The 15,768-nt window shown below is 45.2% G+C and overlaps 1 protein-coding gene across 4 annotated transcripts in view; it reads left to right on the plus strand.

Annotated features, from left to right (window-relative positions):
• LOC118235890 (membrane-associated phosphatidylinositol transfer protein 3-like) overlaps window positions 1–15,742 on the plus strand; it is a 109,229-nt gene extending 93,487 nt beyond the window's left edge. For 3 of the 4 annotated variants that reach the window (XR_004766936.1, XR_004766935.1, XR_004766937.1), the window contains 10 exons: window positions 461–655; window positions 2,075–2,223; window positions 5,528–5,644; window positions 8,540–8,656; window positions 9,255–9,403; window positions 10,008–10,157; window positions 10,837–11,020; window positions 11,460–11,588; window positions 12,242–12,641; window positions 13,361–15,742. Coding sequence is in view for 1 of the 4 variants with exons in the window: in XM_035433758.1 (XP_035289649.1) it covers window positions 461–655; window positions 2,075–2,223; window positions 5,528–5,644; window positions 8,540–8,656; window positions 9,255–9,403; window positions 10,008–10,157; window positions 10,837–11,020; window positions 11,460–11,588; window positions 12,242–12,571 (1,520 nt within the window). In the remaining 3 variants the exon portion in view is untranslated. Of the gene's footprint in view, window positions 1–460; window positions 656–2,074; window positions 2,224–5,527; window positions 5,645–8,539; window positions 8,657–9,254; window positions 9,404–10,007; window positions 10,158–10,836; window positions 11,021–11,459; window positions 11,589–12,241 lie in introns of all 4 variants that reach the window. The other variant, XM_035433758.1, reaches the window with a different exon arrangement.
• Window positions 15,743–15,768: the final 26 nt, after the last annotated feature.

Here is a 15,768-nt window from a genome sequence, read left to right on the forward strand (position 1 = left end):
ACTTCTCACATCATAAAAAATCACATTTGAATTAAGAAAAAAATTCTGATTAGATCATATATGCAGTACCTAGCATCTAGTTTGGCTCCTGAATGCATTTTATGGGCTATTTCAGTGAATAGAACCTTTTGAACAGATTATTTTTCTCTTTCTCCCTCTCTCCCTCTCTCTCATTCTCACTTGCTCTCTCCCTCCCCCTGCCTCCATTGCTCTTTCCTTTTTCCTCTCTCCCTGTCCCTCTCTTGATCCTTCCCTCCCTCACTCCCTCCCTTTCTCTCCCCCTTTCTGTCTCTGTCTCTCTCTCTGTCACTGCCTCTCTTGCTCTTTCCCTCTCCCCCCTCACTTCCTCCTCTATCTCACCCTCTGTGTCCCTCTCTTGGTCCTTCCTTTCCTCCATTGCTCCCTCCGTCCCCCCCTCTCTCTCTGTTTGTCTCTCCCTCGCTGTGCGTTCCCTCTCCAGCTGATGCCATCCACAGCAGCCCAGCGGTGTTCCTGGGCGGGGGCTCCAGAGCGCCGGGCCTGCCTCCCCCCACCCCCCCGGAGCTGGGCGGCGGCGGCGGGGGGAGAGAGGGGGCCGGGCAGCGCAGACCCAGTCAGGCCAGCATGGACAGCGAGGCGTTTTCCGAGAGCCAGCTGGCCAGCAGCATCGCTAACAGTGAGTGACAGAGCATCGGGAAAAGCATTCCTCCACTACTCACACAGCACCATACGGCCCGCCTGCCATTTCCTCCCCGAGCTCTCGCCATAAAACAAATCCCCTTCGCTAATCATTTTCAGGTTTTTTTCCTATTTTTAATTGCACATAGCATTTAAGTACTGTGCATTCACCGACAGCTTCAGTTACTCAGATCTTTGCTGATGTCGAGACCACAAGGAAATTGTATTTCTCTTCCAAGAATTCCATCAGTTGTACTGTTGTTATTTTTCTTTACATTTTACTGAAATTTGGCAGTTGGTATTCTTCACGTTATGGTACCAGCAGGAACAGGCCTGATATTAATTTTCAGTGTTTCATTGAAAGTTTGCTAAATTAGTTTGGCAGTCACTGAAAATAGCAGTGATTGTAAAATATCTGAATGAAGAATTCACAAAGCCAGGTGTGTTACACTGTATGTGACTCACATGGTGAATAACACTGAATCGCAAAGCTACATAATTTTCAATTTAAACAAGACGGTGACTGAGCACATATGGTAAATGCATTTATATAGCGTTTTTATCCACGGCGCTTTACAATTGATCCCTCTCATTCGCCAGAGCAGTTAGGGGTTAGGTGTCTTGCTCAAGGACACTTCGACATGCCCAGAGCGGGGCTTGAACCGGCAACCCTCCGACTGCCAGACAATCGGTCTTACTGCCTGAGCTATGTCGCCCCGTATGACATATGAAAAATGAATCCCCCCTTATTTCTCTTTTTTCATCAAATACATATCTGTGTGTGTGTGTGGGGTTAATATTTATTTTATATATACATCACATTTTGTCTGGGACAGGCAGTAAACAAACAACTCAATGGCAAATATTTCATGTGTGATATATTTGCACACTAGTAATCTGTGGTTTTTGGCATTTACTTCTGTCTGTCTGTCACGGAAGCTAGTTTTTAAGTAAAATGGAAAATGTGGTTTCAAATAGAGTAAGCGGAGCGTGGCGGTAACTAGCCGAATAACGAAGCGCTCATTGATCGGGACAGAAATGCGCATCTGCACTGCGCGCTCGTCCTGTTTCCCCTGCAGTCGGTCCCGGGCTCCTGTAAATCCTGCGCCCGGACGGCAGGTACCTGCATATCAGTCTTTCAGGTGTTTTTCTGTTGTTCACCAATGAGAACTCTCTCGACAGCCCTTTCCATCTCCTAAAGCTCTCTCGTTCTCTCTTCATCAGTTTCCCTCTCTCCCGTGCCTCTGTCTCCATCACTAACCCTTAATTCGCCCTCCCAGTGCCTTCGCCTCCCTGTCACATCTGTCGTGCTTTTCTCTGCGTATGGTTCTGTTCTTTTGTGCAACTTAAGCACTGTACTGCCCCCCCTCCCCCCCACCTCTCTCTTTCTCTCCCTGTCTGCCTGCCTCCCTTTCAGTCTCTGGGACATGGTGGGGGTCCAAGCGGCTGGACTACGCTCTGTACTGCCCAGACGTTCTCACGGCCTTCCCCACCGTGGCGCTGCCCCATCTATTCCATGCCTCCTACTGGGAGTCCACTGACGTCGTGGCCTTCATGCTCAGACAGGTGAATTCTCTCTCTCCCTCCCCTGTCTCTCTCTCTCTTTCTCCCTCCCTCTGACTTTCTCTTTCTCTTTCTCTCCCTGTCTCTCTCTTTCTCCCTTCCTCCCCCTCTCTCGCTTTCTCTGTCTCCCTCCCTCCCTTTATCTCTCTCTCTCTCCTCCCTCTATTTCTCTCTCTGAACCCAGGGATATCGAACACAACAGCTTCAGTCTTTTTTCCTGAACAAACTGTGCTACAGCGCAGGCTCTGAGTGCCACTGTAACATGTATGGGGGGGGGGGGGGATTCTCCAATGCGGTTATTAGAATTTTTTTTTTTTAATTGTAGGTTGTTTTTTTTTAACCCCTTCTCTCCACAATTTTGGAATGGTCAGGCATTCCAAAGCTGCAGCACTCATCCCAACCCCACATCTCATGTCAGTTCAGGGAGAGCACGGGTGTGCTTTCCTTCGAAGCGTGTCATGTCACCCGCCACTTCTCATCGGAGCACCGTTCACCAGACGGGCTCACGCAGTCGAGTCGGCGGGGGGGGGGGGGGGGGGGGGGGGGGGGGCGGAGACGCTTCGCGAGCGGCTTAATAGGCGTGCTTCCGGGTGCCTGATCCAGCAGCGGGAGCCGGTGGCGCGCGGCGTGACGCTGTCGTCCCGGGCCGAATGACACCCTCCCCTCGCGGGGGTGATGCTGGAGGCAACCGCGCATCGCCCTGAGGGGCCGACGGCTGCAGATTTGATGGATTTCTGTTACTGTTCATAAACAGAAACGACGAAGAGGAAGAGGAGCCGTACCTGTTACATGGCCCCTTTAGACCAGAGATTTCTCGCAAAAACTAAACTAAAGCAGAATGCAGATCTGAAGACACATTTATACTGTTGTATGAAGAGGCCCCCCACAACCTATTCTCAGCTTTAAAATGAGCCTTTACTCCATTAGCCTGGCCTTAATGAACCATTGTTGTCCCAGAGTTCAGTCAGCTGTGACTTTACATTCTATATCTTTCCCAAGGCACATTTTCTTTCCTCCTTATCAATTCCTACAGTCACTGCTATATTCTCAAGGACAAGATGTCTAAAAATGGGTCTGACCGAGGGAATGTATTTATTTTTTTTCTCTTTCATGAAATTCTAACTCTGGCCATGAATAAAGTGACTATTTTGTCCTTGGTATGGGCAAAGACATCAGTGGGAGAGCTATTTTTACAACAGCAAAATGGATTGAGTAGCAGATAAATACATCTTTTTCTTTGCTGTTTGCAAAAAGAAACACTTCAACACATTTCAGGCCTTCAGTTTGCTTTCTTGATAACAGGCTTCAAGCTACTGCTGTTATATGGTGAACCCTGCCGGCCCTTAGAGTCTGTTTCTAGTGTTTGGAGCTCTCAGGCTCAGCAAAAGCTTGTAAGCATTGCAGTTTGGTTGCTTGTGTGCCAGAGCTACTTCACCTACACTGAGAAAGGCAGTGAGCCAAAACACAGCGTGGTGTTTCAATAAAATCATCCGTTTCCAAACGCACAAAACGATACACTTCAGCAAGCCTTGTGAGCTTGTATCACATTTATTTAAGATATATGAAGATGCATATTTGGAGCAAATAGGTGGACATTACATTACAGGCATTCAGCAAACGCTCTAATTCAGAGTGACTCGCATAGCTTTTTATAGCATCCATTTTTACGGCTGGATACTGAAGCCATTCAGGCTGAGGGCCATTTAAGGGTAAAGCAGCAGTGTCCCACATGGATTCAAACCTGCAACCGTTAGGTTATAAGCACAGCTTCTTAACTATTATACTACGCAGCCATGCCTATTGGACTACACAGCTACAATTAAGCAGTTTGAACAGGAGTGCTCAAATTCTTTCCGTCCAATCATGGCACCCCTGAACACTGATTGGAGACTAAGAATGCTTTGGCTTATCGTGCAGACTTCTATCTCCACAGTCTCTGTCTCACAGGATGCCAGCTATCTTACAACAGCACAGTTATATCTTATATAGGAGTGGCATCCTGTTGTTACAAGCTTTGCATAAATGCAAGGCTTTATTTGATTCATACATAACAGATATACATGTAAGAGACATCTAACACTCAGGTGCCTCTGTACACTGAATTTAGACTCATTTTAACATTCATTTACAGCAGATGTTAACGTTAACATAAAGTTGCTTACAGTAGATGGTCACATTAAATTTAACCAAGAAACTTAATTTAGAACCATTGTGTGGTATAGGTCTTGGGTTTTGTTATTATTTATTTTTATAATTATCTTCTGCAGAACAATTCCCTTTGGATATATTAGACTAATAATTTGATGAATGGGTACTGCCAAAATAAATGAAATTGAATTTTGATTGCGGGTTCATGGGTCTACCATGATTAAAAAACCTCTCTGCATTGCAATCGTGATTAATGACCGCTCTTGGTTAATATGTTTAAAATATGGATTTGTGTCTGTTCTGTCCAGTGGCAGTGAGCTACGATTTTGTGTTCGATGTTCTGCTTTAATGCCTTTGCATGGTTTCATGGTTTTATGTATTAGTGAATTAACACAACAACGGCAGTAAACAGTTAAAATGACATTCGTGGCTTTTGAGGGGTCTTCATATGTACTGTTCCTATGGCGGTGAGCGTCTGGCTGTTACGTAATGTTGCAGATTTACTGTGCCAAACTGCAGCTACTTCAAGGCAAACCAGAAAGTGCCACATAAAAATCAGCAACCTCTTGTAGTAATGGAAATAAATGGAACCATTAGATAAGCTGCTTTTTTTGATCCATGGTTCCTGCATAGAATGATAAACAATGAAGGCTAGACTGAAATCAAGCACATCCAAAAGTGTCCGAGGCACTTACTGCTTTGAAGATTAAAAAAAGCTTTAATTCGCATGGTTTGTAAATACCTTTTGGTATTTAGTGCTTATGCTCAGGCATTTTGATGCTTCCAGTAGCACTCAGCAGAAATGCAATTAAATGTGAAGCTCTGAGTCTGAGCCTTTCAGTTTTTTCAGGCTGTGGAGCCTTATGGGGTTCAGAAACAATGTGTTTTTAGTCTTTTTAAGTCACTGTATGTCAATAAGGCGTGTATGTATCTGAATTAGCAGGCTGTGTCATTTTTGGCTGACAAGAGCTCCATAGACAGTCTAAATGGGGTTCAGATTCTTCCTCGGATGTCATTGGTTCGTTAAGGAGACTGGCGACTGAGGACTGAGAGGTTCTATTGGCTGAGGGCTGAGAGTGACAGGTAGTTAAAGCCTCAGTAAACTTCCTGGCGATTGGCTGTGAAGGTTTCACAGGCATGCTTTGTGCTTTGTCGGCAGGTAATGCGGTGTGACAGCCTGACAGCACGGGAGGCAGACGGCTCGGACTCCGCCCCCTTCTCTCCCTCCGGCCCCCGAGAGAAGTGGCTCCGCAGACGAACTCACGTCAAGCTGCGGGTGAGCGAGGCAAAACACGCGTGCAAACAAAAAACATCTCTGCGTCTCCTCTGCCCACAGAAAATGCCCACGTCACTACTGTGTGTACAAAAAGGAGTCTGGATCTCAACTGTTCAGGCAAAAGCACATCTGCATCTCCACTGTACAGACAAAAGCACATCTGCATCTCCACTGCACAGGCAAAAGCACATCTGCATCTCCACTGTACAGACAAAAGCACATTGGCATCTCCACTGTACAGGCAAAAGCACATTGGCATCTCCACTGTACAGACAAAAGCACATTGGCATCTCCACTGTACAGGCAAAAGCACATCTGCATCTCCACTGTACAGGCAAAGGCACATCTGCATCTCCACTGTACAGGCAAAGGCACATCTGCATGTCCACTGTACAGGCAAAAGCACATTGGCATCTCCACTGTACAGGCAAAAGCACATCTGCATCTCCACTGTACAGGCAAAAGCACATTGGCATCTCCACTGTACAGACAAAAGCACATCTGCATCTCCACTGTACAGGCAAAGGCACATCTGCATCTCCACTGTACAGGCAAAAGCACATCTGCATCTCCACTGTACAGGCAAAAGCACATCTGCATCTCCACTGTACAGGCAAAAGCACATCTGCATCTCCACTGTGCATTCAGAAGCACCTCAGCATTTCCACCGGCTCTTTCACTGCACTGGAAACATTTCGCTCGAAGTCCTGCGATGCTCAAGGTCATTTTCTAATGCAGTTTCAAACTCCTGATATATAGTAGGGAAATTTTCAAATCACACATTAATTTCAAATCCGACTATTATCCCCACCAAGCACACTTGTATGCATGACAGTGCCTGCATGTCCTAATATGCAGCTATTTGCATTCCTTTCAGAAACCACAGTGCCAAGACATACAATGTATAAGTGGGCAGATTAGTGTCTCCTGTTTAAAACGCAGTGGTTGGAGAAATAAATCTCTACTGCGAGACTCAGGTTTTCAGATGTGGTCTGCATGTGCGTGTTTCACGATTTAACTGATGTCCTTGTGAGTTTGCCATCTACTGTGCTAAATGTGGAAAGAAATGGTCAGACAGAATAAAAGGCCTTCTGCATCAGGGACAGTCGTGAAGGCTGGTTTGTCAGCTCCACGGCACTGCTTCTTCCACTGTTTTTTAAGAAGAGCTCTGAATTTGCGAGACTCATGACAAACGACGAATGTAAATTCAGCGTTTTGCATCGTGTCGATGTGAGGAAGGCCAGGCACGGCTGGGACGTGTCGACGCCCCAGATTCACAGGCGCCCCAGTAACGCCTCGGCCGCAGAGGAGTGATTGTAGCGGAGGCCTTGCAGCGCAGTCTGCTCATTCCAGAGTTGCAGTGTAAGCATTAACAGACACGCCGGCTGTTTATTAAGAGGATTGGGAAGGGGGTGTGAGTCACCCTCGCCATACCACAGAATTTTCTGAAGCCAATTTTGCTGTTGCTTTCGGAGTGCTGAAGTCAGAGTTCCTGCTAATGCCAGCTCATTCTAATGAAATTTGGAAGAAGCACACAGGGGTTTGGATTTCTTAATAACTTTAATAAAATTTGGCTAGCACATTGGAGTCCAACCCTCCGCTACAGCGACTAGTATAATAACTCATCAGAGCTACGGAGTATCAGAAGTAAACTGCCTCTCTGCTAATTGAGCTGTAACGAGCTAAAACTGAACTGCACAACCACCATTCAATGGCTGGTCCTCTCGCCCTCTAGTGGCTAAATGTCACTGCTGGCGTTCAGTGCTAATGCAGCCTACCGTTCGGCAAGGGAAGGTGGGAAAATGAGTGATTGAGTGAGTGAACACGTGAATGATTGAGGGCGAGAGAGCAAGTGAGTGAATAATAGAGTAAAGGAAGCTTAAAGACAAGTCAATAAGCAAATGGGTGTGGGAGGGGTAGTGATTGAGTGGATTATGGAGCGAGGGACGGAAGGTGGGAGGAACGGTGAGTGAGTGAATGACAGAGAGGAAAGAATATGACCATTTCTTGGGTCTCCATATGAAACAGCTTTGCTGCTTTGAGTATTGTGTAATTATTTATTGTATAGGTGTGCAATACTGCATCAGCCAAGGTAGGGAAGGGACTGCTGAGGATAATCCCTGTTAAATCAGTGCACTAGCCACTGGAGAGCCTGATATGTTCAACAGCATAATTAAATCAGAAATCAACAGCGGCAGGTTCATTTTGTTTGTGTAATCCAAAACAGTTGCTTGCCATTAGTAAGGCAGTGCATGTTCACTCTCAAGAATAAAACCTGATGTTTAGACCTCTCCTCTGTAGGTAAAATGTTGGTTGCACAGCAGAATTGCAAAATCATGCTGACTTGTGGAGTGAAGACAAAGATTTCTTAATAGCTTATGCAACTGGGACATAATGCAAAGTAAATTTATATTAGATGTATTGTAGCATGCGTAGCATCCATAATTTGTGTAGTTTATTGCTATTATGAAAAAGCGTTACATAAAAAAAGTATTTTATATTTAAAGTACTGTGTCAGTGATTATTATTCTGTGGTCCTGTTTCTATTTTTCAATTTGACCAATAAATTAACGAAAGTGCCCCAAAAAAAAAAAAATCAGACCTATCACAACAGCCTAATAGTAGATGGTAGCTCATCGCCCCCTTCTGGCCAAAAACAAACACTGCCCACTACTGTATTGTCAAAACACTTAGCTAACTCACTTCTTTTGATACATTTCAAAGCAGTCACATGATCAGGATTGGATCTTACAGGCTAGTTAATGCAGTTTCTCTTCAATGGTTTACTGAATTAAGCTGCAGAGTAGGTGCAGTTTCCTCAGGAAATTCAATATGAAATATGAATGATGAAAATGGGCAAACCTGATGGCACTTTCATGAACTGTCCCTGTGTAGAATGTCACTGCCAATCACAGAATCAATGATGTCATCGCGACGGAGGACGGCCCACAGACGCTGGTTGGCAGGTTCATGTATGGACCACTGGATATGGTGACCCTGACTGGCGAGAAGGTGAGACACTCTTTACTATGTCTGCACAGTAGTTACACGTTACCTGGACCTGTCCAAATGAAGATTATTTTCAGATTATGAAATGAAAATTATTATTATTATTATGGTCTGCTCAACCAAGCAGTAGGCCATATTTTGACTTGCAATATTGTGCATGTGCATGTGCCTTCCTCGCTGCAGTAATAATCGATATTGCTTATATGGAATGGTAAAAATGGTCTGCACTTGCATAAAGAAATTCTCTGCATCACGGTTTTTGTGAAGCCCAAGCAAAAAATATACTAGAAAATATACTGAAATAATATTTAAAAACTCCAGAAAGTGAACTCTCCCTTTAACATTACCAGTCAAAAGATTTTTCATACCTGTTACTTTTTTATCGTTAACTAACTACCTCATCCAGTTTGTTATTTTTTACCCAAGACATAAAAAAGAAGCAAAGATATTTCAGTGTGCCAGTTGAAAAGTAAACCTTTCAAGTGATACATAAAATATTTCTTGCTGTGTCGGTTAATTATATATTTGGCATACTTCAAGCTTCAATGGATGGATGCAATGCATGTGTTTCACTGCCTAAATTCCCCCGCCCTTAAAACAGGTGGATATTTTGCTGATGACCCAGCCCCCGTCCGGCCGGTGGGTGCACTTTGACACTGAGGTGACCAACAGCAGTGGCCGGGTGACCTACACCATTCCGCAGAACAAGAGGCTGGCTGTGGGGGTGTACCCCATCAAAATGGTGGTCAAGTGAGGGTGCTCTGTCTTTTCCTCTCCCATACTATAGGGTTTCCATGTTCATTTTAAGCCACAAAGCACCTATAACATCAGCATCATACAAAAAGCAGTGTATCTCCAATCAAGCAACTTTTCCGCAAATTAAACAAGACTTGTATTATTGTATTTTATGAGAAGTTGAAGTCACATGGTGTTTTGGATAAACTTTATTCGTCAGAGAAATATTGACAGTCCACAAAGTATGATAGCAGTACAAGGTGCATTATTATTTTTTTTATATCTAAGGAGGAGCATTAAAACAATTTTTTTTCCCTCAAATTGAATTTTTCCCTCAAACGAGGCACAACTATATCAGTTGCATGCCGATTGAATGAAAGCAGGACCAAAGAAAATGTGTATTTTTGAAAGCAGCGCTTGTTTCAGCATTCCTGATGGGTGAACGCGTCTCGCTGACTGGGCCCTCTGCCCCATTGCCGCAGGTCGCCGGGGCTTGCCGCAGATACAGGGATTCATTCGCGTATGCTGTACCGTAGTGTGGGGGCGGTTTTAGACTGGGGCAGTGCACGGGAACCCATGAGCCCTGCGATTGAAAGCCTCTCTCTGCCTGTCACTGAAGGGGAGACCAGACCAGCGCGGAGGCCTTCCTGACGGTGCTCCCGCGCGGGATGGAGTGCGTGGTGTTCAGCATTGACGGATCCTTCGCCGCCAGCGTCTCCCTCATGGGCAGCGACCCCAAGGTCCGCCCGGGAGCGGTGGACGTCGTCAGGTAAAAACCGCTCCCAGGGAGTGTGTGTGTGTGTGTGTGTGTGTGTCTGTGTTAGAGAAAGAGAAATAAATAGACTGATACAGAATAAACTGCACACGTAGGGACATGCAATATGAGAGGAAGTCAGTGGGAGGCAGAGGGAGAAAGCTAGACAGATGGAGAGAGCCATTATCGGTTCAAAAGTTTCTACTCATTAAAATTTCCACTCCGTCGAATACAAGATGCAGGCCAGCTCCTGTGCATATGCCCTTGTGGCCACAGATCTGCCATGAAACACACATTCAGTTTTCCAACCTGTTAGCAGATGAGCTAAAATTCCAAAGAAGAGGAGCTCAAAGTATATATTCTCATTAACACAAATTATAGATAGACCCGCTCATTTATAGACAGCTACTCAGCTCCGTGTTTATAACATTGAGTTCTCCCTACCAAAACATTCCAATGTTGTGCATCTTCTGAAAATTCATCAAGGGGCTGTGACCAAGTGCAATATATTCCACTAGACATTCAGAAGCCCAGGAAACTCATTTTACAAATCAGCACCACCTGCAGAAAAAGCGAAGCGGGGTGGAATGTAGGAGCTGACCATCTGGTTTGTCTGTAAAATCTGCGTTTTCAGGGCCTGCAGTGGATGGTGGCGATTGCGTGACCAGTGGGTAAAACGTGTGCTTGTTTCCAGGCACTGGCAGGACCTGGGCTACCTGATCATCTACATCACGGGGCGGCCGGACATGCAGAAGCAGCGCGTGGTGTCCTGGCTCTCCCAGCACAACTTCCCCCAGGGCATGGTCTTCTTCTCCGAGGGGCTGGTGCACGACCCGCTGCGCCAGAAAACCATCTTCCTGAGAAACCTGGTGCAGGAGGTAGGGCGGCGCTGAGACAGGCTGCAGCCAGCGCGGCTAGCTAGCGAGCAGGCAGCGCGGCCGGCTAGCGGCCTACTGTCAGCAAAGCTGTCAGCCGGCCAGCGCTTCGCAAATTGCCGCGGCGGCGACGCGCGAGCAGACAGCTCAGGCGGCGTAGCAGAGATGAGGATCAGCTGTTAGAAGGACGGGCGGTTCTGACGCTAGCCGAGCGCCGTAGCGTGAAACGCCAGCAGACTGACAGCTGGCGCCAGTATGAAAGGTGCTCGTTTGCCGGGACACGAGCGCACGCTCGCACGCTCACGCTATACACGCACCGCGAGCATTCAGCGGCTTAATCCGGCTATAAATAGCAGCTGTAATCTGCAGAAACGGAAGCGCTTTGGATAAAAGCGGGCGCCTCTTTGTGAACCGTTTGTGTCTTTGCCCCCCTTTCCAACAGTGTCACATTAAGATCGGCGCTGCCTACGGGTCCATGAAGGACATTTCCGTTTACAACATGCTGGGCCTGAGTCCTTCACAGATCTACATTGTGGGAAGACCCTCCAAGAAGTACCAGAATCAGTGCCAGGTACTGCAGGCTAGCTGCTTTCCGGCAGGGATAATAAACTAGGGGTAAGGCAGCTGTGACATTACCTTAATCAAAGTAAAAAGAGCCACTCCACCAATCACGAATATGTCAGTGCCAGCTAATAAGAGCAATGCAGCCTGTGATTGGTGACTGGCTATGTCCTGGTAATTCTCACAGAGATTGCAGAAATGCATCTAAAAAATATCCACCAATACCCTATACAGTTTTTTGCTTTTATTTGTTACCTAGCCTTTTTATCAGACCTCTCAGCGTCTCCCTGAGGAACCTCTCATTCTAGAATTATTCTCAATACCACCATTAACTCTGAAAATAAGATTTGCTCTTAAAGCACTTGAAGAGGCAAGAAAGTTGGAGTTAATTCAATTTCAGTTGAGTCAGTTGAGGAAATGACTTCAATTTCAATTCATTTAAAAATGGTCATAGAGCACTATGGAACTTTTTCAATTCGTTAATTGGGCTTCAGTTCCTGTCCTGAATTGACTGCTATGAAATGAATTCATCCCAACCTTGAGCCAGGAACATAAAAGCTGATGGATGAATCACTTGGTGGAAATCCTTACATGTCCCTTGGCCTTCATTGCCTTCTTCTTTCTTCTGTTTCTGATACCCCCCGTATCTCTGATCCCGTGCAGTTCCTGAGCGAGGGGTACGCAGCGCACCTCTCCTCCCTGGAGTTTGGGCACCGGGCGCGGTCCAAAAAGACCTCCTCCACTCGAATGGTCCTCCGTAAGGGCTCCTTCGGCCTGACGGCCAAACCGGACTTCCTGTGCAAGCGGACCCACCTGCGCAGGACCATGTCCGTGCAGCAGCCCGACCCGCCCTCTGCCCCCAACCCCAAACCCGAGCGCGCCCAGAGCCAGCCCGAGTCCGAGCCCAAGGACCACGGGGGCGGGGCCGGAGGGGGCGGGGCGCAAAGCACCTGGGTACGGGGGAACACGCTTCGGGGGGACACCACTCCCTGACAGAGGGAAAGAGAGGGATGACGGGCGAGAGGGAAGGGCGCGACAGAGCCTCCCAGGGTCCAGGGCCAATGTGAGTCCTCCAAATATGTGTCCTCAACTCCAGCCTCATCCTTGATTTCCTTTCCTGTCTCTGTCACTGTTGGTCATCTGAGCCATTCTGTCATTATTACACACTACCCTAGTCTCGGAGGAATCAGGGAGAGCGTTTGTCTTTGGGTGTGCTGGAACCTCTCGGAAAGTGGGAATGCTTACCATGATTTGACTTGATTTTTGCATTATGTTGTGATGCATGAGGGTCAGACTGGATGAAACAGCCACCGCAGGGAGCGTCATTTGTAAACCAGACGGAGAGCGGCCCCTCGGGTCGACAGAAAGAGGATCGGTCGGCACAGTCTGCACACACAGTGTCTTATAAATATTAATGTGGGAATCTGTGCCAATGCTGCTATTATTAACAACAAAGACTTGTTTTCAAAGACTGCCCGCATTCTATTTTTTTTTTCATTTTGAGGCAAGGGTTCTGCATAAATGTTCTTCTTTTTGTACTGCAATTTCACTGATTAAAGCTTTTAAAGTGGTTGTATGGCTGTGGGCCTCAGCCGAGTGCTTGTGACGCAGATTCAGAATGAAAATTTTGTGAATGACCTCAGAGGACGAGTCGTTAAAAAACCATCTGTAAGATGTAGAAAAAAAGAGATTCTAGTTATTGTAAAAAGGTCAGCTCTGATTATGTGTGATGTTATGAGGTAGAATATTAAACTGTTAATTCTGTTTTCTTTTCCTTTGCAGCAATGGTACCTAAATGGAACATATATTTATTTTGTCAATTATTTTATTTTATCTAATGTGCTATTAAATGAATAATATGGACATGGAGGGGCTTGTGCTAAAACAGTCTTTTGCCATGGATTATTTACCAAGAGTTGAGAGACATTATGATCCAGATATCCTGGTTTGAAACCCTAGCAATGCTTCAGTGTTAGCAACTAGACCACTAAAGCCCACCCTTTGGATGCAAACCTCAGGGACCAATTAGGCGCTTTCTCTCCGTCCCTTGAAGCAACGTGGGAGGGACTTGGATGACTCTCCACTAGATACAAAAAGAGAAAGAAATGAGATGGAAAGGAGGAATGGGACTGAGATGAAACAAAAGATTGGAAATAAATATCCTCTGAAGAACTCCCCCAAAGCTGAGGCCTGGGTGTGGACTGCTGGAAAGTATTGCTGGAGAGAGAGAGAGAGACAGAGAGTCTGGCTCATTGGCCTAAAATCCACGTCTGTCCCACACAACCTGCCCTGCTGAACGAAGGCACTTCTGACTCCTGCAATAATAATCTCATGTACAGAAATACTAATGTCTATATATGTATATATTTTAAAAAAGGGTTGCTCTTCCCTGTGGCCTGCTTGCTCTCGGGTTCAATTCATGAACATAAACTTCTTGTTTTTGTGCTGGACTGTCCGAGTTTTGTGCATCTGCTAGGTCAGTAGGGCATTGTACAATAAATGGATTTTCTCCAGTGGATATGAAGTGTCTCAACATCGCACCCTCAGGCCCTCGGGTTTTCAGTGCCAGACGTTTTTCCCCCATCGATGACGCAGGCACCGCATTTGCACTTGTGTCAGCACTCTAGCCACTGTTCCATTATTTCACATACTTGAACATGATCCTGGTCATTACCAGGCAATGAAACTCATCTGGCTCCATGACATCACAATGGGAGCTCTAACATCACGCAGTAGGAGCGCTGAGTGTTATTCACTCGATTAATTCAGAGGATTATTATTTTTTACATTTTTTGGATTTGTATTTCCAAAGTGGACATCTATGGAAGAGTTCAATAAAACTACAAGACTTATCACATGTTAGGACACAAAAAAAAGTCATGTCATGGCAGAGCAATGTTTTTTTTTTCATGTATGTAATACTGGTGCATGAGGTGCAGAATACCTGAAGACTTCTGTAATACTGGAGTGTGTCATGTAGACTAAATAAGACGAAGTTGTGCCTCTGCATTGTTAGGGAATGTGTTTGATAATAGGTGGGGAAGATACTTTCAAAGGAACAGTTGTAAAGCTGCAAAGACTGCTGAGAATTTTAGGCTGTGTAGCTATGTAGCTAGTGGACAGTTTGAATCCTTACTGTGTTATGTTCCGTTCCTTCTGGGGGCAGGGCAAGGAGGGGGGTTAGGCTGGGTGCTCTCCTGTTAGCTCACACTTATTTTTCTATGAGGAAACCCCCTTGTAAATACCTGTCTATATTTGAACAAAAAGGTGTTTTTGAAGTGGTGTTTAACTTGTCGTCAAACTGATATTTTTGCCTTAAACAGTGTTTGATGTCCAGGAAGTGCAAAGTCAACATGTTATTATCCTTATTGCTTGACCAAAGTCTTAGTTTTACCTCCATGAAAGAGTGCAGTGCATCCTTGAAACGCTATTTTTCTGTATTTCATGTTCTTACATGTGAGGTATATATAGTCTATATGAATAAATTCACACTTGTGTGTTTACAAACCAATAGTTTATATAGGAGCCACTTTAACTGATGCATTAAGTACTGGTGGTAAACAGCAAGCAGTGTAAACGTGAATGTTTTTTGGCTGTTTAAATGTTTTATCTCTATACTCATTTTATAATGACAGTGAAAGCTGGCACATACATGTTGGCTGTTTTATATATATATATACACAATAAACACACAAGTACATATCAAATATTTTAAAAATAAATTCCCGTATTTGTCCAGAGAGAGGTGCTTAAACTGTGGCAAGGTCTCAATGGTTATTCAGAAATTAAAATGATTAAAAATAACCCAACAATAGGGTCCAATCCTGTTGCTCAGGTGGGACTAATTTGATTTGATTCCAGAGATACAGCAGGAGTTATACTAGGATGTTATTCCAGGGTTTCAATAGAGAAAGGGGGAAAAAGCATAATTCTATTCACGCATGGATTTTCTGTTCTGCTTAAGACTCCTGCTCCAGATAATGTCATTATTTGGTTTTCAAAATATCATCTGGTAGGTACTTTAAAATCAAATTAATTTTTTACAGGTTGGTTAGCTGTGCAGGGTTGAGAAATATTGGTTTGTACACTATGGTGCGGATTTTAATTGTGACGTTTTGGTTTTCAATAAAAGTACGTCAATAAAAATGAAGGGGAGAAAAGAAATTCAGTTCTTCAGTTTTGTTTTGGCA

This window comes from Anguilla anguilla, chromosome 9, assembly GCF_013347855.1.
Source record: "Anguilla anguilla isolate fAngAng1 chromosome 9, fAngAng1.pri, whole genome shotgun sequence".
Classification (NCBI taxonomy): domain Eukaryota; kingdom Metazoa; phylum Chordata; class Actinopteri; order Anguilliformes; family Anguillidae; genus Anguilla; species Anguilla anguilla.